Source organism: Pyrus communis, chromosome 14, assembly GCF_041283825.1.
Source record: "Pyrus communis isolate YQ-2024b chromosome 14, ASM4128382v1, whole genome shotgun sequence".
Lineage (NCBI taxonomy): Eukaryota > Viridiplantae > Streptophyta > Magnoliopsida > Rosales > Rosaceae > Pyrus > Pyrus communis.
This window is the reverse complement of record NC_142578.1, coordinates 1,638,934-1,658,515: the sequence shown is the minus strand read 5'-3', so window position 1 is coordinate 1,658,515 and position 19,582 is coordinate 1,638,934. Positions and strand designations below refer to the sequence as shown.

Here is a 19,582-nt window from a genome sequence, read left to right as displayed (position 1 = left end):
ACAAAAATTGTAGAAGGCTTATGAACACACACTGTAGTCTGTATGCTTATTCCTCATGTTTTCATTATATTTTAATACATTATAATCTATATGTCATTCTATTTTTCAATTTAGGTATCACAATACAAAGTATAAGTACACACTTATTTATACAATATATTATAAATTTACTCAAATTTACTTAGTTTGCTTAGGTTCCTACTAATTGCCTAGACTCTAAAGGTCTACTACCCGACTAGCACCTAACGTCTTTTAAAATTTTGTAAAATAGTCATTAAACCTGATTCTTAACAATAAAATCGATAAAAATATTTTCTAAATTTATCTACCTTCTATTATTTCAATTTTATATAAAAATCTGTCATATTCACACGTAACCACATAGTTATCGATAATCAATAATCGGACAAGCTAAGTGATTAAACAGTGTGAATATAAATCCATTTTCAAATTTTCACACAGAAAGTTGGTAAAATTAGAGATGGCCACCAGCTTTTCAAAATCCAAATTAAGTTGGGCCCCTGTCCCAATCCACTTCCCAATGCTCTTCAATCGTTACGTCACCAACCCTCTCTCTCTCTCTTTCTCTCTTTCTCTCTCTAGATATGTTGCTAAATAAAGTCCATCTCCCACTTTCACTTCCCACTCATCACTCTGAAGTCTGAGCATCTCAGCCCTCTGCTTTCTGCAAAAATGGCTCAGAAGACACTTTTCTACTTGGCCATTTTCTCAGCATTCTTCACACTCACTTCACTCTCCCGCACCGTACCCGAATCCGAAACCGCCACCTTCCTCGACGTCTCCGCCTCCCTCCGCCAAGCCCACGCTGTCCTCTCCTTCGACCCGGAGTCCCTCCAACCGCTGGAATCCCAATCCCAGGAATCCCAACCCCTCAACTCCTCCGCCTTCTCCCTCCAGCTCCACCCTCGCGACGCCCTCTTCAATTCCCAGCACAAGGACTACAGATCCCTCACCCTCACCAGACTCGGCCGCGACTCGGCCCGAGTGAACTCGCTCCACACCAAGCTCCAGCTGGCCCTCCAGGGGATAAAAATAGTGGATCTCGAGCCCATGCACACCGAGATCCAATCCCAGGACCTCTCCACCCCCGTCGTCTCCGGCGTCAGCCAGGGCAGCGGCGAGTACTTCTCCCGGATCGGCGTCGGGACTCCGGCGAAGTCGTTCTACATGGTGCTCGACACCGGCAGCGACGTCAACTGGCTCCAGTGCGGCCCCTGCTCCGATTGCTACCAGCAATCTGACCCGGTTTTCAACCCGGCCGGATCTTCCACCTACAGCCAGCTCACTTGCGATGCGCCGCAATGCCAGGCCCTCCAGGAGTCCACCTGCCGCGCCAATAAGTGCCTCTATCAGGTATCGTACGGCGACGGATCCTACACCATCGGCGATTACGTCACTGAAACGCTGTCGTTTGGGAACTCGGGCTCGATTAACAAAATCGCGTTGGGATGCGGACACGATAATGAGGGATTATTTGTCGGGGCCGCCGGGTTGTTGGGCCTGGGTGGCGGGCCCTTGTCACTTACCTCCCAGTTTAAAGCGACGACGTTTTCGTACTGCTTGGTTAACCGCGACTCGTCCGCGTCGTCGACTCTCGAGTTCAACTCCGCCGCACCAGCTGATTCCGTCACGGCGCCGCTAGTCAAGAGCGGAAAAGTCGGCACATTTTACTACGTGGGGCTCACCGGATTCAGCGTCGGCGGCCAACCGGTCTCAGTTCCGCCGTCGGTCTTCGCGGTGGACGATTCCGGAAACGGAGGGATCATCGTCGACTCGGGGACAGCCATAACTCGGCTGCAGACTCAGGCGTACAACGCGCTCCGCGACGCATTCAAGAGGCTTACTCGGGACCTGCCGACTGCGAGCAGCTTCTCGCTGTTCGACACGTGTTACAACCTGTCGTCGCGGACCAAGGTGCAGGTCCCAACGGTGTCGTTTCAGTTTTCCGGCGGGAAGTCGTTGAGCCTTCCCGCGAAGAACTACTTGATTCCAGTGGACTCGGCGGGGACGTTTTGCTTCGCTTTCGCGCCGACGTCGTCGCAGCTGTCTATCATCGGGAACGTGCAGCAGCAGGGGACACGCGTCAGCTACGATTTTGCGAACAAGCGCGTGGGATTCTCGCCAAATAAGTGTTAAGAAAAGTTTAAAACAGTAGGATCGGACACGGGTTTTTTAGGTAATAGGTTCGGATCGTGACATGAAATTAATGTACGACAACCAGCTATTTTATCCCCTCATAAGTTTTATAAATGATAAAAGAAAGTAACCGTATATTTGGTATGGTACTGTGAGGTACTGAAATACGAATGCGGTATAACTATTTCAGATGTAGCATCTACTTCGATATCAAATATTTGTAACCTTACTAGTTCGCTGATATTTACGTGTAATTAGTTTACGTCTCATAATATGAGCGACAAATTAGTTGACACGTAGTATAACTAGTTTATTTATTAACAAGAGTAAGTCACGTGACTGTAGTACTAACAAGTAAAAGACGTTAAATTAAAATTGAATTAAAATTGTGTTTTAGTACTATACAATAAAAGTAGGATAGTAATTTGTCTCAAAATATGCATTACACATCCATCTACTATATAAATTTTGAGTAGTGTGCCTCTGTTTTAGGGTTTTTAGCCGAGAAATATAGTTGAATTGTTGGCGTGGCCCGGGTCGGCCTGATTTTCGGTCGGACTCGGATCTGAAATACATGCTTTCAACTTCAAACCAAAAAGCTTCAAAAATGCATATCAATTTTAATTTTGAATCGGAATTGCAATGGCATACGGAATTTAGTACTTTTGGAATCGGATTAATTCGGAATTTCAAAGTTATGGATTTTAATTGGCCTCAAACTCTCACTTTTTTTTTTTATGTAATATATTCAAGGAAGTGTAATTGAAAAAATAGTTACATATTTGAGCACATTAAATTACAAATCCAAAGCTAATGAGTATATAATTAAGTTATGCAAGTTTCGCAAACTCAGATCGGACTTGGAATATTAAATACTTTCCAATTTTTGTCCAAAATTTTTTGAAAATTTTATATCAGAATTTCAGTTTCAGTAAATCGAATGAAATATCTGACTTAAAATAGGTCGAAATCGGATATTTTTATCCAAGTTGCAACTTGGATATTTTTATCCACACTAGTCCGATGGTCGAAATCGGATATTTTTATCCAAGTTACACGCTGTGGGTCTTCAATGTGTTCACAGGCATAACTCTAGTCCGATGGAGGAGGATTATCTTCCCTTCTATTCTCATTCCTTTTTTTTTATTTTTCTTATATATTGTTTTTTGTCTTATTGTTTCTATAAAAAAATTAATATAAGATTTAACGTGACTAAACTGTAATCGTTCAAATAAGAAGAGATGAAAATGGAGAGAGATTAGGAGGGAAGAGATTTCTCCTTCTGATTCGAGCTATATTATGCCGTACAATAGTACCAAACTGGGGAATACGTTGCAACAGGCCTGCATGTCTGCCACGTGGAATTGTATTTGTTTGTTTGTTTAAATTTCATATTTTGATGGTGCCGTGTTCCCATCTCTGACTGTTTGTTTTTGCATGTGATTTTTGGAGCGTTTATGTCTGTGACTCTGGTGGGGTACGGATCACATGGATCGTAGGGTCCACTTTTGGAAGTGGACGACAACGTCGGTAATAAGCTCCTGTGGAAGTAGTGGAAGACAACGTCATTGTTTGACGGTGATGATGGTTACATTGTTATGCTACTAATTCACGTGTTATAATATAAAGTTCTTTATCAGAAAACTTGATCAGTGATGCTTCGTGCTTGTTTAGCACGTCTTGGAGACTTGGGGCCGTGATATCGGCGGAGAAAAAATTGTATGATATCATGTTATCGAGTAGGAGCTGTGTATTAATTTTAGAACAACACTGGACTTCTAAAAGACAAGTAGAAATTTTACTCAAAACTCTTAGTGTTTGATCATAGAGATTTGTGCTTATGATTAGAACCGTTCGTATTATGAATTACATTGTAAAAATCATATCTGCAAAAACTGAATTAAAACTAAGGTCGTTTAGTCAATTTATTCTAACAAATACATAGACGGCGACTTTTAATGCTTTTACCAATTTCATTCATTTGTTTTTATACAGTTCAATAACTAAATGACATTAGTTTTAATTAATTTTTTGCATAGACTATCTTTATATGATAATTTATAATATAAACGGTTTTAATTATAAACACGAAATTTTATAAATAGGCAATGATCAATTTTAAATAAAAACTCCTACATATTCTTTGGATTTCATTTTACGTAAGTTATTTCCGTGATTGTCGGCAGCTGCTCTTTCTGGTTGGGGCCCGTGGCTTTTGTTCAGACGAATGGAAATGCATCTAGTTGAACAGCAAAAATCTACTGTATAGAGAGCCAAATTTCAACTTAATTAAATGATTTATTATTATCTTTTTTTGGTCAATCAACTTTAGATTATGCTAATCATAACTGATTACCAAATACCAATGAATTGTTTTTTCTTTTCAGAAGTCAGAAGTTGGAAAATTATATACTTCAAGAAAATAACTATTTCTTAATATTATTTTGATGATTAATTAGTGAAATGGGAGATTAAGGAACTAGTTAAAGTACCCTGATATTTGAAGATATTCGGGCTTAAGACGCACCTGCCTTGTGATTATAGTCATCTACAGTTATTGGAGGGTCCCCAGACCCCTGCAGAGAAAAACCCTTTGAAGTTTTATTCGAGTAATATTCTAATTTAATCATAATTATAAGACTATAATTCAAAATTTAATTGCTAAAGAGAAGCATACTGTTATAATGTAATTATTAATTTTTATCTATTAATTTTTTTCAATTCATCTTATTCGACTACAAAAAAGAACGTGAAAAGTAAAAATAAGTACTTGTCTTTACTCTATTGAAAGCATAGATCAAACCACGAAGACTTACAGAAGGTAGGTGAGTGGTCCAAAAACTAATGAAATTACTTGGACCTCTTCACATAGAGAAGAATTGGTTCACCGTCAACGTGATGTTTCAGTCTAATTATCAGAAACGTCACGTAGGGATAAACCTGTTTCATGCAAGATTTTCCCCACCTTCAAATGTCATGCCTTTAGTTGAGATGAAAACCCAAAATGTTGGAATGTTTTGAATTTGAAAAGCTTAATTGTATTTGATGAGAAAACATTCAGACTACATAAATTGCATAGATCCAAATATGTAAAACAAAAAATGGGAAAAATATAAGTTGCTAATTCTCAAGTATGATGTTCTTATCAAATGTATAGCCGCAGCTGCACTTTCAGCGAGAGGATATCGGAACCACTCTGGACTGCATAATCCTATGGGGGCTCTGTATAATTCTTCAGGCAGCGTTTGTGAGTCGGCGTCACCACCAGATAACAATGCAAGTAATGATTGTCCGCCGGAATGAGAAACCTTGAAGTAATATGATTCTCAAGATAACAAATGAAGCAATTTAACCGCATTGTTCCAAGGGTTTGGCAGTATTAACGAATGTTGCGCTTTTGTTGAACCCCTCGAGCAAAAGAATACGCACCGCTTCTACACCATCTTGAAACGTAAAATTCAACTGAAAAGCATTTCTAGTAGTTAGAATCACCGATTAATCTATATATCAGCCTCTCTAGAGATTGCATTAGAAACTTTACAAACCTCTTGTTGTTCTTGTTTAGTAAATGGACGAAGAACAAAGTTGACAGGATCCATTTTCCCAGGAGGACGTCCAATGCCTACAGAAATTTCACCAATTGAATGAATTTTTTTTACACATTTAGTTCGTTTTCCCTAATGCGTAATATATAAAGAAGTATTAGGGAAACACTTTTGGTGGTCTAGGGAAAGTACCGATTCTTAAGCGAGGAAAATCTCGACTCCCTTTAAAGTGATCAATGATACTCCTCATCCTGCAAGAGAAAGCAGATGACAGGAACCAGTCAAGAGTCATTATGCCATTTTAAATATATTTTCCTTAACGTACCGAGTTAAATCTAACAGGCAGACTACTACGACGGCATTGTATATTTACCCATTGTGTCCTCCGTGTCCACCTTTTGGCAACATCCGCAGTTTTCCAAAGGGAAGATCTAGATCATCAAATATCTGAAAACGGGAACCAAAAGCTTAAGGCACGGCAGAGAAACAGGACACTCTGACACGGAGAAGGAAAATGAGGTAAAAAGAGAGAGATAGAATAGTAGTGATTAAGTAAAGGAGAGAAACTGCACCACAAGTACTTGCGTCAATGGAATCTTGTAATATGAAACAATCGATCCAACCTTCAGCAAAGGGTCCAATTACCAACCAATTATCACCGAAACACATACAAGTCTCAAGACAAATCCTGGGATAGCTTACTTACAGACTCACCGCTTTTATTCATGTAAGTTTGTGGCTTGGCAAATATAACCGGGACATCGCCAATAAGGCCTGGAAAATATGAAAACAAAGCTCTATGAAGATTATAACTTTCCCTAACAATTGGGGATCTTGGAAACAAAGTAAAGAACCATTCATCCATAAGCGCTGTAAAACAGCCACAATTTCATAAACAAAATGAGATAGTAAATGGTAGAGACTTAAGAAAAGATACATGCAGAAAAATTATGCAAAAGTGAACACGAGCAAGCAATTTAGTGAATTTAGTTGCGGCCCTCGCGGGTTTGGTTAAGTAACAACATGTACAATCAATCAAACAATATTTCACCAGGTGCAGATAATCACACAAGTAGAGAATATTGAATCAACACAACAAACCTTTTCCAAATGCAATCTTGTAAATTTGAAATAGATAACCAAATTTAGAGCAAACAAACCTTTTCCAACAAGGGCTTTGAAAGAAACACTGCTCAAAGGTATCCCTTCAGCTTCAGCTATGGCATCTACCATCTCAAAACCCACCTGCAAAACAGCACCACCACCATAAATTGCAAGCTTTTGGATTTTAAAATTTACGAGAAATTAGCAATTGGGTTATCAAATAATCAAGATTTAACACAAGTATGAGGATCAAAGTATTGAACTTTGTGTGTCAATTCCAAAGAGGGCCGTACGGACATTGTGGCGGGTGCTGTTGTACTTCTTCCCGGGGTTTCCGAGTCCGACGATGAGCCACGGCTGCTTGGGCGGCTTCTTGGTTTCGACAGGCGCCGTGTCCGAGCTCACTGGCGCCGCGGATGCGGCAGAGGGAGATGGTGATGACGAGAATTGGGACATTATCTGAAGCGACGGAGATCGAAGTAGGGGTTTTGAGAAGCGGAAGCAGCGGTGGCAATTGGGGAAGCGGACGGTGGCGATGGATGATAGGGAAGCAGCAACGTTCATATTTTTTTGTGTATAATTTGTTATATAAACCTATAATTAGCTGAGGGTTTTGAGAAACAGAGGTATAAACCCTACGGCCAAATTGCGAGGAAGAAGATGAGGGGGTAGAGCCTCTCAGCCGCGGATTTAGATTTTAGAAGTACTTTTTTTTTTTAAACACCAAAAAATAGTACAATGGATACATTGGATAGTTAAAAAAAAAAAAAAAGAGAAATATTAACGAAACTCTTTCAAAAATTGGAATTCTTTATAATCTGTATCTCACATTTTTTTACACAATTTTCGTATCAACATTATAAAGCATTGTACAAAAAAATATGAAGTCATGGAGAATTTCATTTTAAAAGAATCTTATTAACATCTCACACAAAAAAAAAAAAAAAAAATTGCTATATACACACCTCGCATTTTGTTGACTACATCGCACATATCTAATTAACAACATATCTACTTTTTAGGTTAAATTTATTTTAATATACTCCACATACTTTTCAAAACTTATATTCCAATACTACTCTCACACCCACACTCTTTATCAATTAAATTTTTTAGGACTTTGTAGTATTTTTCTATTCGATTTTCAACACATCTAGTATTTTATCCATTTGAGGGTTTAGTTTTCTATCAATTTCGGGGTTTCTTTTTACTGATCTTGATTCATGACGTATCTAATCTTCACTGTCGAAGATGCTTGAGTTTTCAAGGGATGGATGGAATTGTGTGATTATTCTAAGCTTTTTTTCATGTTGCGGTTATAAAATAGGGAAGTGTAACATGATTATGGAAACTGGGATCTTAAGTAAGTTGTAGCACAAGTAAACCAGAATTAGTCAAGTTTGATCCACCTTCAATCGATTTTTATGTCTAAAGAATTATTGTGAAAATATTACTTTTGTAAAGCTTTTAGCTATTAAAAGTTATTCACTCAACTAATTTGGTTGATTTTAACAATTGTTACTCTCTAAATACTGATGCTGCTAGATTGCCTCATGATAAGATAAGTTTCCCTATATAAGTTTTTTTTTATTTTTTATTTTTTTAACGATAGTATCTACAATAAAGGGTTGAGGAAGTGGGCTAAACCTCACAATGAATTTGCCAGAATAATATGGTTTAACTTCGCATTTAGTGATGATCAAATCTAAGACCTCTTATTTACAAATGAAAAGGAATACCACTAGACCGTAGTATTAAGTAGCATATAAGTTTTCTTAATGTTTGGAGTTTTTATGTTTTAAAATCTTAAGGGCTTTAATAGTCATTTTATATAAGATACATAAGTCATTTAATAATATTTCCCACGGTTTAGTTTAAGTAATGTTAGGTAGACCAAATTTACATATCATGCGATGTGTCACCAATGCGAATTAAGCACATTAATCGACACTTAAGTAATAATTCAATCATTAATACGACATCATATAGTTTACAAAATATAATTAAAATAAATGGTCACCCTATCATTACTCTTTTAGTTTTTTTTTTTTGTGAGTCATCTTTAAATATGGATTAGTTGGAGACTAATTATTTTATTTTGCTGAGAAGTTTTCTGTGAGCCATCTTAAATATCGGTTAGTTGGAGCCTAATTATTTTATTTTGCTTAGAAGTTTGTATGATTGAACTCAGATGCTAGGGTTTTGCTTCAACATTGGTTTTGTTCACGATTTTTCAATTTACAATTCGGTGTTTTGGGAGTTTTGGTAATTCATTCTGAATTTGGGGTTTCAAAATAAAAATAGGGTTTAGAAGATTGAAACTCAATTTCAATCACGCTTGTCTACATCATACTAGGGTTTTCAAAATCAAATTGAATTTGGTGGTTTTGGGGTATCGTTTTCTGGAAGCATCAGTTGGAAATTTTTATTGTATTAGACTGCCATCATGGGGGCAATTTCGTGTTTGGATCCTGTAAAAGCATTGTTTGGTCGATTTTTAGGTTTTTGTAGGAATGAACAATTATCATCGTTAGAGCTTCCATACGTTCCCTTTGATATAATCAATGAGATTTTGAGCTGGTTGCCGGTGGAGTCTTTACTAAGATTCAAGTGCGTGTGCAAGCGTTGGTTTTTGTTGATTGATCAAGATAACGAGTTCATCGTACAACAAGAGTTCGGGGCAGTTATCCTATGCTGCGATTTATCAACATGAAGAAATTACCTGTCTGGCAGCAACTAGAACAGTTTGGGCCTTTTACGACTTGAAATATACGGTGTACAGTACTGGCATGCCTTAAATGATGTTATTCATGACATTCGTAAAGTTGATGTCGTAATACTTGCACATAATCTAGCATTCACGGCATCACTTTTGTGCAAGTCGTTAAATAAAAATATTTACGGCGTAAGCATTGTGTGACGTATTTGACAATTAACACGACATACTTTCCTTCTCTTTTAAGGCATCACGTTATGCCGTAAAGTGAAATTTTTATATATTTGGATCTCTACCTTTTATGGCACGAATGATACATCGTAAATAATAGTTACTAGGTTGGTGCCTAAACTTTCCCACTCCACACCTAACAAAAAATGCACAACGAGAAATTATAGCGCCAAAATGAAATATCAAACAAGTGAAATTCTAGACCATTCCACTTCAGCTTTCCCCTTTCTTACTCTCTACCTTTCAGATTGCTCGATTCTTTCACACCACTGTGACCCAACAGGAAGGCCATCTCCTCTTTGGCATGCATGTCATACCCATATTTATTTACCCAGACAACAAACCCCTCTCTCCATCGCTTTGTCGCGGTCCATGGCCTCATCTCCACGTCGCTTGCTGTCCACCATCGAAAATTCAAGAACCCAGGAGATCCATTCTGCCAAAACTCAAATCAACACCTAAATCTTCCTCTCCCAGACACACGAGACCGCCGTTTTTCTCCCAATGTTTTAAGGTTGAAGTTTTTTTTTTCTTTCAAAATTTTATTTTATTTTTATATAAACTTGGTTTTGAATTTACAAGTACTTTCCTCCAACAGTCCCTCCACCTGCACATTCGCACTCTGCATCCTCCAATTTGGGTTTGATTATTTTGTGATTGGGGATTTTTTTAACTTGATTTATTATTACATATGGAGGATTTTTTTAATCAGTTTTCCATTTGGTTTTTATTTTTTAGTATTTTTCTTTTTGCTGTGAAGTTGTAGGGTGAAATTATTTTTCTGAGATGCTTCTGTTTTTCTTGCTATTTAAAAGTAAAATCTTTCTGGCTTGTTGCTTATACAAATTAATAAGAAAAGAAGGTTTAGTAATTTTGGGCTTTGTAGATGCTTTGAAATTGAACCATACATAATTGTTTAAGCTACCACTTTATACTCTGCAGTCAATTCCAAGAGCTATCATTTATGTTTTATGGAGAAGAGATTTTATTATGTGAGGTTCTCTTTGAATCCAGAGTAGTGAGTGCTCTGTACTTGAGTAGTTTCAAAAATAAAAAACATAAGCTACTGTTTTTTGGATATTAGGATATTAATGCTCTCAATTGTAATGTTTATCTTTTAGTTGCTCTGCATTGTAATCCTACACGTCCTGGAGGTTGATTTCCTCATGTTGCTTGTGTATACCAATACTTGTATCACTCATACGAAAATCAATGAATCGATCGGTTTTTACTAATGATGGAACTTGTGCTTATTGGTTATATTTGGTTTTTGGGATCACTATCTAATCCATAGTTTCAATATATTTTTTTTTCTTTTTTGTGTTTTTGGGCTTCTACATTTGGATCTTTATGAACGTTTGGTTAATTCAAAATTTTAATATTAATTTTCAATTACAGGTTGATACTTGATTGCTAAACTTCTAACCCTTTTATTAGCCCATATGAGGAATTGGGTGTGTGTTGTATTCTCTTTGTTGTGATGGACTTTTGTTTGAAATTTTTGTTGAAGTTCTTGTTTCACTAAAGTCTACTTGCTTTGCTTTTTAAATGGAATTGACTATTTTGGATTTCACTGTTTTTTTAGGAATGGTCTCTTCGTGTACGGTTAGGTACACTAATATGGAAAAAATGGTCCAAAGATCCAAATAGCCTGGGCAGCAAATAACTTTTGCGAATCCATTTCTGTCATTTGCAGGTCGCTCATGCTATTTGTTAGATCACCACCTATATGTCCAAGTATAGCGACAAATATATACAGGTTAAGTGATTTAATAACTTAAATAAGTGTTAATATGCCCACCTTTAAGTGTATTGTAGGAATTGTATCAACACTTTTTTTCTTGTTATAATGTTTTTTTTTTTAAGTTATAAACTTATATATGCATTTGAACAACGTTTGGGTTACCTAATCTTTTTTATTGAGTGAAACAAATTTTGATAGGTATGCTGGAATTCATTCCTTCCCAAATCTAAAGCGGTAAGTAATGGCGCCCAATGAATTATCAAATCTGAGGCACCAAGTATTTAACAAATTTTAGACTAATATTAATCCAGACTATTCCAATTCAGTTTCCTCTGAAAGAGTTTTAATTATGGTGTTGGGGATTTGTTAATTTTGCTCTCTGTATGTGTGATTTGGTTGGGATTGCAGAGTGACTTGGGTTTCTTTGTATGCATATCCTAGACCTTCAGGTCACATGGGGTACTCAGCAAGGTTCTACTTTTGCAAAGGAGATGGAGATGTTACAGACTTACAATGATACTGTAATCCAAATAATCTATTTTGAGAATCCAAATAATATGTGAGTATGTTGTAGTAGTAGTAGTAGAATAACACTGGGGCCTAGCCTAGTACTTAAATTATTGACTTTGTTGCTTAGCCTAGTACTCTATGAGTCTATTATAGTAGCAGTGTAGTACTTTGTTTAGTTTGTACTATGGGATAAAAATGCTAATTTGATTCAGTTCCTTTGGTATGATTTATATTCACTTATTTATTCGATTAAACGAAGAGGTTGCAGATGCAGTGGTAATGAGTGGAAAAGTTTATACTTACTTTTATTAGTATTAAAGTCTTTATCAATTTCTAAGTTAACATTTTGTTTTGACTAGCTCTTAACTTACCAACCGAATCGATCTCCTTTGACTAGCTAGAGTATCTTGGTTGGGCACTCTATCCGTTCCAAGGGCCTAGTTTCCAAAGACGAAATTGAGACTGGTTGGGAACTCTCTCTTTCTCTTCTTTTGTTTTAGTTCCCAAGAAAGTTGATTGGATTGAAGAAAATGGAACAAAAAGAAATGAAAAAAAATTGAAATTTGTTGGTGCTCCCGTTGATGCTGAATTTGTAATATATTAAGACCCAAAAACTAGATAAATGGCTAACTTTGATGTAAATTGATAACAGCAAGCCACTAGGTCAAAAAACAGTGAGTCTTACCTTAGAGTTTTTGGGGATATCATAATTGATAACCATATCCACTGATCGAATATCCAATCTTCTACTTGCCGCATCAATTCTTCATGCGTGAAATGTTAGAGACTCATTAATTTATCAATTCGCAAGTATATGATTTTTATGCTAGTTATAGGAAACAGTAAAACTGTAAAGGCATAATTTGTGTATATTTTAGTCATTTGATACATGTATGAGTGTAAAACAATAAAAATGTGAAGGAATAATTTGGGATTTAGGTTTGTATATGACAATGATTAGGTTTTCTTTCAGTATCACTTTTCTTACTTGAGATTAAATGTGTATTTCTACATATAGTTGTACAATAGATTTTCTTTTGCTCCATGTGCTTATGTCTATGCAGATAGAGATAGCAATTAGTGTGGTTCATGCATTAGGAGCAGTATCTCACTCTCAAAGGACTGCGTTTGGAGGTCTTCAAGGAGAAGTGAAGTCTTTCAAGTGACAAATTTTTTTGTTATTAGAGGCCTATTCGGTATTTCATGTGTAGTTTGATATTGACCTTAGCTTTGTCAACTTGTAATACATTTTGACAATATGATTATTTATGAAATAATTGTATTATAGTAAAAGTGTAATTTTGTTGATTCTTTATATATATATATATATATATATTAAAAATTAAAATTAAAATGAATGTAAATTACTGTATGCAAAATCAGCAGTAATTGTTGATGCTAGTCTTTGTTTACGATGTACGATGTATGCCGTAATTGCTTTCACAGTATTACGACATTTAGAAATCCAGCAACCTGCCAAGTACTTTGCTTGCCTGATGCACATAAGGATACCTACGATTTGTCATTTGACTTGAATTCATCATCTAGTGAGTGTAAAGTTGTATGTACTTACATTATCGAAAAACAGAATTACTTTGGCACTGGTGTTGGTTTTGAAGTTCGAACTGTTGGGAAGGATGAACAATGGAGACCTCTGAAAAACCCTTAACAAAATTTACCGGAACAGGGTGATGAGGGGCTGATGCTGGAATTGAGGTTTGTACATCAGTCTGACGAAGCGATTCATGTTGCTGCCGAAATTATACTGGATGAACTTGATTCCTACCTAGAAATTTATTCTCTCGACATGATCATCTAGCAGTTGCCGAGGTAAAGGACAACGTCCTTAATGTCTTGGTGTTAGAAGACTACAAGCACCAAATTTGGAGTGAAAACAAGATCATCATTCCCCTGAAATTTTTAAAGGACGATTCGCATTTGGAGGATAAAATTATTCTTTCGTGCATTTGGTTTAATAAGATCAGATTTTATAACAGTGAAGGGAAACAATGTTTTTGGTATGATATGGATACGGAGAATACGGATATTGAGAAATCTTTAGCTTCATGGAAGCCAAGCCTAGTGAATATTAAGGGAATGAAACCAGAAAGAGAAAGGGGTGCACAGTAACTACAGGCAAGACTGAATAGACTAGCTAATGACTAGATTTTATATTTAATCTGTGGCGAAGCTCTTCGTACGTAAGACTTTTGCCTCCCTTTTAATGTTTTTTATTTTATTTTATGCTTTGCATTTGCCAAGACTTTAGATTTATGCATCAGTGATATCTAAATTTGGAATGGAAACAGTGAACTAACTTGAGTTGCAACACAAACTTCTTACTGTTTTTGATTCGTGAAGATACTAGAAATGATTCAATGTGAGTTAAGTCAATTTGCCGAATATTTTGCATGCCAGTTAGTCTCTTTGCCTTCGAGCTGTTATCTCCACGTATGTCACGGTCACGGACCTTAAGATTATATACTGGACTTGTGTAAAAATTTGTATTCCTCTTCCTTTTAGCTAAGAAGATTAATGTACATGTATTAATTGATGCATTTCGTGTTAGGGCGGTACAGACGGGAAACATATGTGGTGGAGTTAAGGGCGGGAACTTTCCGGGTTCACTATTTATGTCGGATAGTATTAAGCTAATGTCGGTTATAGCCGACCGTTATTGTTTATGTCTAACAGTGCTTTGTTATTTGACACTATTTAAACATGTTGTCAGAAATTTTATCCGACAGTAATTATATAAAACTGCCACCACTTTCCGACATATTAAACCAATTTTGTAGTTGTGGGTGTATTTTATATTAATTTTGATGGACTTTTATAGACTCTCAAATCCAGGTGTATTCAATATATTATGGTCTTATCTTATGTGTTAATTTGTAATGGCATCTAAGCATTACTTTAGATTATTCTTACCCCAGAGAATCTTGGATAGGGCTGCTGCATATCTATAACACTCTTTGGATCAATTTACCATTAACAGAAACAACAGTGCAAAATGGCATAACTTTCTCTCGTTAGTGTGGAAGTTCAAAACTGGCACAGGCATTCCAAAGGAAATGTCCATCAGTTTATCTCTTATCAGAAAAAGATTATTACAGTTAATATACGACAATTCTAAAGAACAAGATAATGTCATCACATTCAAATTTCAAGAGCACTCCGATTTCCCCTTACAACATAAAAAAAGCGATGAATCCCTTCATTGTTCACCGATAAACATTAATCTCTTTCTTTTGTTAGAAAAAATCTCGGGTATACGAGGGAGGCTTTTATTCCTGAATTAATTGAGAAACAAGGGGAGGAGGGAGCTTATAATACCTGGCCCCGAGTACATTTATCTTCTAAAAGCACATTATGAATAATATCAGACGACTCTTCGGACTATTCAAAACACAAATAATTAAAGAAAAGACTTACGGAAAACGACTGTAAATTTCTGATTGAATAACAGTAGTTTTCTCTTCGTTTTGGGACATACTAAGGCAGATAACAAATCCAACTCCTCACTAATTTTTGGGACATACTAAGGCAGATGACAAATCCAATTCCTCACTAAGTGGTAACTAGGAAGATGAATATACCAATTTAAAAGCACGTACTCTTTAGTCCTCAAATCTCAGTGAAAGTAGTAAACATGAACTCTGATAGATCTCAGGCATTTTTAATTTCTCAGTTGTATTAAATCTATCATTACAAAACATGAACAAGATTTCACTTTAATCTGCCTCCTATTTTCTCTTTTTTTTTTTTTTTGCTAATAGTGATCTCCATTGAAGGTCTCATAACCTTTTTATAATTGTCTTTTCCTGAATATTTGACATTCATGAAAAATGGAATCTGCCCCAAACACGAACCGCTTAAAATATAAATGCGATAGGAAGACCAAATTTCTAAACCAAATTTTGTAAACACAAACATGAACAAGACTCATTTTATTCTACAGAATGAAAACAAGACATTTAATTTCCAGGCCAAACAAAAATATGGCAATTTATTTCTTATTCATTCACAATTTTTTTTTTTTTTTTTTTTTTTTTACAGGAAAGAGGAAATAATGATCAAAACAATTGAAGGCAGGATTTCGGACATGATGATGATGATCATCATATTCAATCTATGACAACCAGCTTCTGGTACAATTCCCCGGAGATGGCCTCTTCCATAATACGATCCGGGCTGATGTGAATTTCACCATCTTCATCCAAGAACAACTTCATCAAATTCTTGGAGAAACCACTCAAGAGAGCCACTCCTTTTTGTGATCCAGACACTGGCGTAGAACGCGAGTGTCTGAGATTCCAAAACACAATCTGGGGCACCACATCCCCGTACCCTTTCTCCTCAAACTTCCTTTGTATTACCTCATAATCAGTCTCCCACTTCCCGCTCTCCTCCCTACCACTATCAGTCTCCCAACTCCATCTCCCCGGATACCTGCAACTCGAAGCCGAAGCCTCATCGAACTCCATGTCGCTGAACACAAAGATCCTATTGATCATATGCTCTGGTTTCAAATTCCCATTCACGGCCACTTCCAAAAGTAAATCAAACACTTTCTGGAAATCAGTGTTCGCGCCCCATTCCATCCTCCTTATAAACTCGCACTTCGAACTTAGATCATCGCCTTGTATCAAATGTAGCTGAGGGTCATGACTGAAAGTGATGACCTTTCCCTTCCAAGGCTCTCCACTCAGTTCGGACAACAACAATCCCAATGCAACACACACCTCCATCGGAGTCCCACGCATGCTTCCCGAGACATCACACACAGCCAAACAATTTTTCATCTTGCCTTGTTTCAACATGTCCTCCACCATTCTTTTCCAATGCAGCTCACCCACTCCCCCGCCATCACCATGTTTCAGCGAGGCTATGATCTCATGAGGAAGCAGAGCACCCGCCGCAATCTTAGACTTTCCGGCCATCACGTCCCCCAAATACTTCTTAAACCTCTCTTCATCGTGCTTCATGAACTTTTCTTTGTACAGTTTCATGGCCACGGAAGCCACACGATTGTACGGAATAGCTCCCCATTGATTAGCACCCATATACACCTCGGGCAACTGCAACACCTTCGTCAACGGCACCAGCACCTCCTTCCTCAGCCGGTCTCTCACTCTGTACGCGTAATGCGCCTCCTCTACACCTTCATATTCCGGGTAGGATTCTCGCGGAAACACCTTCCTTGCAATCGCTTCACAGAGAAGAGTGGAGCGATCGAAGGAGGAGTCGAGGGAAGGGCACCACTTCGCCGCCAGGGTGATCTTCTTGTACTCATTGGACTTGAAATTTTCGAGATCCGACTTCAAGCACTCCGCGAAGAGATCCGAAACCTGATGGTGCAAGAACCGGTAATCCGGGTCACGCAGGTACCTCGCAACAGCCTTCTTCGCCATGGCGATCTTCTTCTCTTTACTCGCAGCGCTCGCTTTTTCTTTTTCCAATTTTAGCCTCTCCAATGCCTTCATCATCTTAACCGCTTTAGGCTCACTCTGTCTCCTGCGGTTGATGGCTCCAGAGGCCGCTTTGGTAATTTTAGTACTAGTACGTCGGGTTCTTCTCCGTGCCAGTCGCCGGATTGTCGATCTCCTACGGCCGAGTAATCTGCCTTTTGCAATGGACCACTCCTCCCTTTGCTTCTTCCTCACGTCATGGCCTTCTAGAAGGCGGTATAGAATCTCCGGCATGTCTTTAAAATACCCGAATTCGGCAAAGGAAGCGAGGTTGCAGGCTAGGGTTTTGGGGTGGTTCTTGTGGAGCCAAAATGCCGCCGTGTAGAACCCTTCCTTATCGGACTTTCCGGTGCCACGAAAAGGGCGTCGTGGGCCCAGGCCAGAGGAAGTTGTTGGTTGATATAGGAGGCGGGGGTGGATGGTACGACTTGGAAGAAGAGATCGAGGCAGGCGTTGCCGGAGGAGCGGAAGGTGCCCGAACCGTTCTCGGTGAAGCCCATGGGCGGTCGGGACCCGCTGGGAGCGGGATTGGGTTGTGGTGGTGGGGCGAAGGTGTTGATCTGTGGAGGACCAACAATAGTAGTAGCACTTGGAGGAGAAGGAGGAGCCATTGGAGTGAGCTTGTTGTGAAGAGATGTGAAAGGCCCAAATGAAATTAGGGTTTCGTTTGCAGTCTTCTGCTGGATATATCACGTTTTTCTGGGAGATTGTTTACTTGTGGGGGACGGATTTTTTGCCCTTTCCCAAAATAATCACTATTGGATAATATTATATAGGTACTAGTGAAAATTATATATATATATATATTTGGTAGATATATATATATATATATATATATATATATATATATATCTACCAAATATCATTAATTGGACTATATCTACAAGTCAGTACTCACTCGTAAGTATGAGATATTTTTCAATGTGTTTCGGAATACGGACGGTATATCACATGTCATTAATACAGTTGGAGAGAACTTTTTATTTTCAAGTGTCCCTCCAATTATATAATAACATATGACATATTATCCCGTGCTCCAAACATATTGAAAAATCTCTCAATGAGTACCTAAGTATTATCCATAATCATTTGAAAGAAAACTAAATTCAAATGGAATTGAAACTGAAAAGTTGTAGCCCTACAAGGAATACCCACACTACACACTGACAGCAATCCGCTCTTATTGTATGTTTTAGCAACTGACTTCAGTCCCTAATGTGGCTTGGGACAGTGCAGCTACAGATACCCCTCCGTCCCTTCGATGTTTCCTATATCCGTCCCAACCAGTTTTCCATTTTAAACTAAATTAATCAGCATTTTCTTCCATCAGTCTCCTATATGAAATCCCACTTTTATTCAATTATTTTATTACTTCATTTTTGGTTAACATGAAATTTGAGTGAGATATTTATTATGTCCAGTAAATGATTTTCTTGCTCCTCTCCTCGATTAGGGAACGGGCCAGTTTGAATAAGGTGGTGATCTATCCAGTGTTCTTCCTTGGCTTGCTACTTCTGCTGAATGTGCAACCTGAGAATTGAGTCAATAAATAAAAGGCCAAACATACAAAATGGGCAAATGAACAAATCAATCGGAAAAAAAAAAATCACATACCATATTCAGAATTGGTAAAATCCCCATGCCCTTAACCTTTCAACAAACCATCTCCAAATCAGGTCCTGTTAAACAAACATCCAATTATTCTCAATAAGCTCAAAAAAGAAAAAGAAAATCAAATCAGTCCCAAATCTGCGTATTCCTTGTAGTGTAGGAGCAGAAACAGTACAGTTATACTCAAGTTAAGTGGCTTCTATTTTTCTCAATTGCAGTCCCTTCAGGGCTTCAGAAATGAAGCACCATTTACTTGTGCATCAAATAAATGTGAAAAATTTGAACTTAACAAACATTTTACACACAATATGTTTGTGGGTCACCAAACATCATAATCCAAAACAATTTCGGTTTGAAGATTTAAACTTCTCACTTCTTCAGGATGAATTTTTCAGTTTCTAGTGTTTCTTACTACAAAATAATCACCACTTGAAGGGACAATAAAACAAATTGAAACTGAAGGGAAGCACCATTATATACTGCAACAAGAAAA

At 37.6% G+C, this 19,582-nt stretch overlaps 2 protein-coding genes, 1 long non-coding RNA gene and 1 pseudogene across 8 annotated transcripts; 2 read left to right on the top strand and 2 right to left on the bottom strand.

Annotated features, from left to right (window-relative positions):
• The first annotated feature begins 421 nt into the window (after nucleotides 1-421).
• On the top strand, nucleotides 422-2,292 carry LOC137713785 (protein ASPARTIC PROTEASE IN GUARD CELL 1). The gene has a single exon (XM_068453137.2). The coding sequence runs from the start codon at nucleotides 694-696 to the stop codon at nucleotides 2,155-2,157; it is 1,464 nt and encodes a 487-aa protein (XP_068309238.2). The 5' UTR covers nucleotides 422-693; the 3' UTR covers nucleotides 2,158-2,292.
• A 2,870-nt stretch (nucleotides 2,293-5,162) lies between these two features.
• LOC137713147 (peptidyl-tRNA hydrolase, mitochondrial) lies at nucleotides 5,163-7,505 on the bottom strand. Of its 2 annotated transcripts, XM_068452408.2 has the most exons (8): nucleotides 7,104-7,504; nucleotides 6,863-6,947; nucleotides 6,409-6,476; nucleotides 6,275-6,325; nucleotides 6,076-6,149; nucleotides 5,895-5,953; nucleotides 5,703-5,779; nucleotides 5,163-5,619 (listed from the first exon to the last, which is right to left on the bottom strand). In XM_068452408.2, exons 1-8 carry the CDS (start codon nucleotides 7,368-7,370, stop codon nucleotides 5,506-5,508), a joined length of 795 nt encoding a protein of 264 aa, XP_068308509.2. In that variant the 5' UTR covers nucleotides 7,371-7,504; the 3' UTR covers nucleotides 5,163-5,505. The 2 variants fall into 2 exon arrangements, with proteins under 2 accessions (XP_068308509.2, XP_068308510.2); XM_068452409.2 differs by lacking the exon at nucleotides 6,275-6,325 and having other exon boundaries at nucleotides 7,104-7,505.
• A 2,411-nt stretch (nucleotides 7,506-9,916) lies between these two features.
• LOC148691068 (uncharacterized) lies at nucleotides 9,917-13,300 on the top strand. Of its 5 annotated transcripts, none has more exons than XR_015955584.1 (4): nucleotides 9,917-10,267; nucleotides 11,450-11,512; nucleotides 11,696-11,731; nucleotides 11,939-13,300. It is a non-coding gene; the product is annotated as an uncharacterized LOC148691068 (long non-coding RNA). The 5 variants fall into 5 exon arrangements; XR_015955585.1 differs by having other exon boundaries at nucleotides 11,450-11,731; nucleotides 11,939-12,056; nucleotides 12,405-13,300; XR_015955582.1 differs by having other exon boundaries at nucleotides 11,450-11,731.
• A 2,707-nt stretch (nucleotides 13,301-16,007) lies between these two features.
• Nucleotides 16,008-18,187, bottom strand: LOC137711905 (uncharacterized; annotated as a pseudogene).
• Between the last annotated feature and the right edge of the window lie 1,395 nt (nucleotides 18,188-19,582).

Coding starts and splice junctions, on each gene's coding strand:
- LOC137713785 (XM_068453137.2), top strand. CDS start 694: ATGGCTCAGAAGACACTTTTCTACTTGGCCATTTTCTCAGCATTCTTC.
- LOC137713147 (XM_068452408.2), bottom strand. CDS start 7,370: ATGAACGTTGCTGCTTCCCTATCATCCATCGCCACCGTCCGCTTCCCC. Junction 6,948..7,103: donor ACAACAGCACCCGCCACAAT/GTCCGTACGGCC, acceptor GCTGTTTTGCAG/GTGGGTTTTGAGATGGTAGA. Junction 5,620..5,702: donor CTAAACAAGAACAACAAGAG/GTTTGTAAAGTT, acceptor AATGCTTTTCAG/TTGAATTTTACGTTTCAAGA.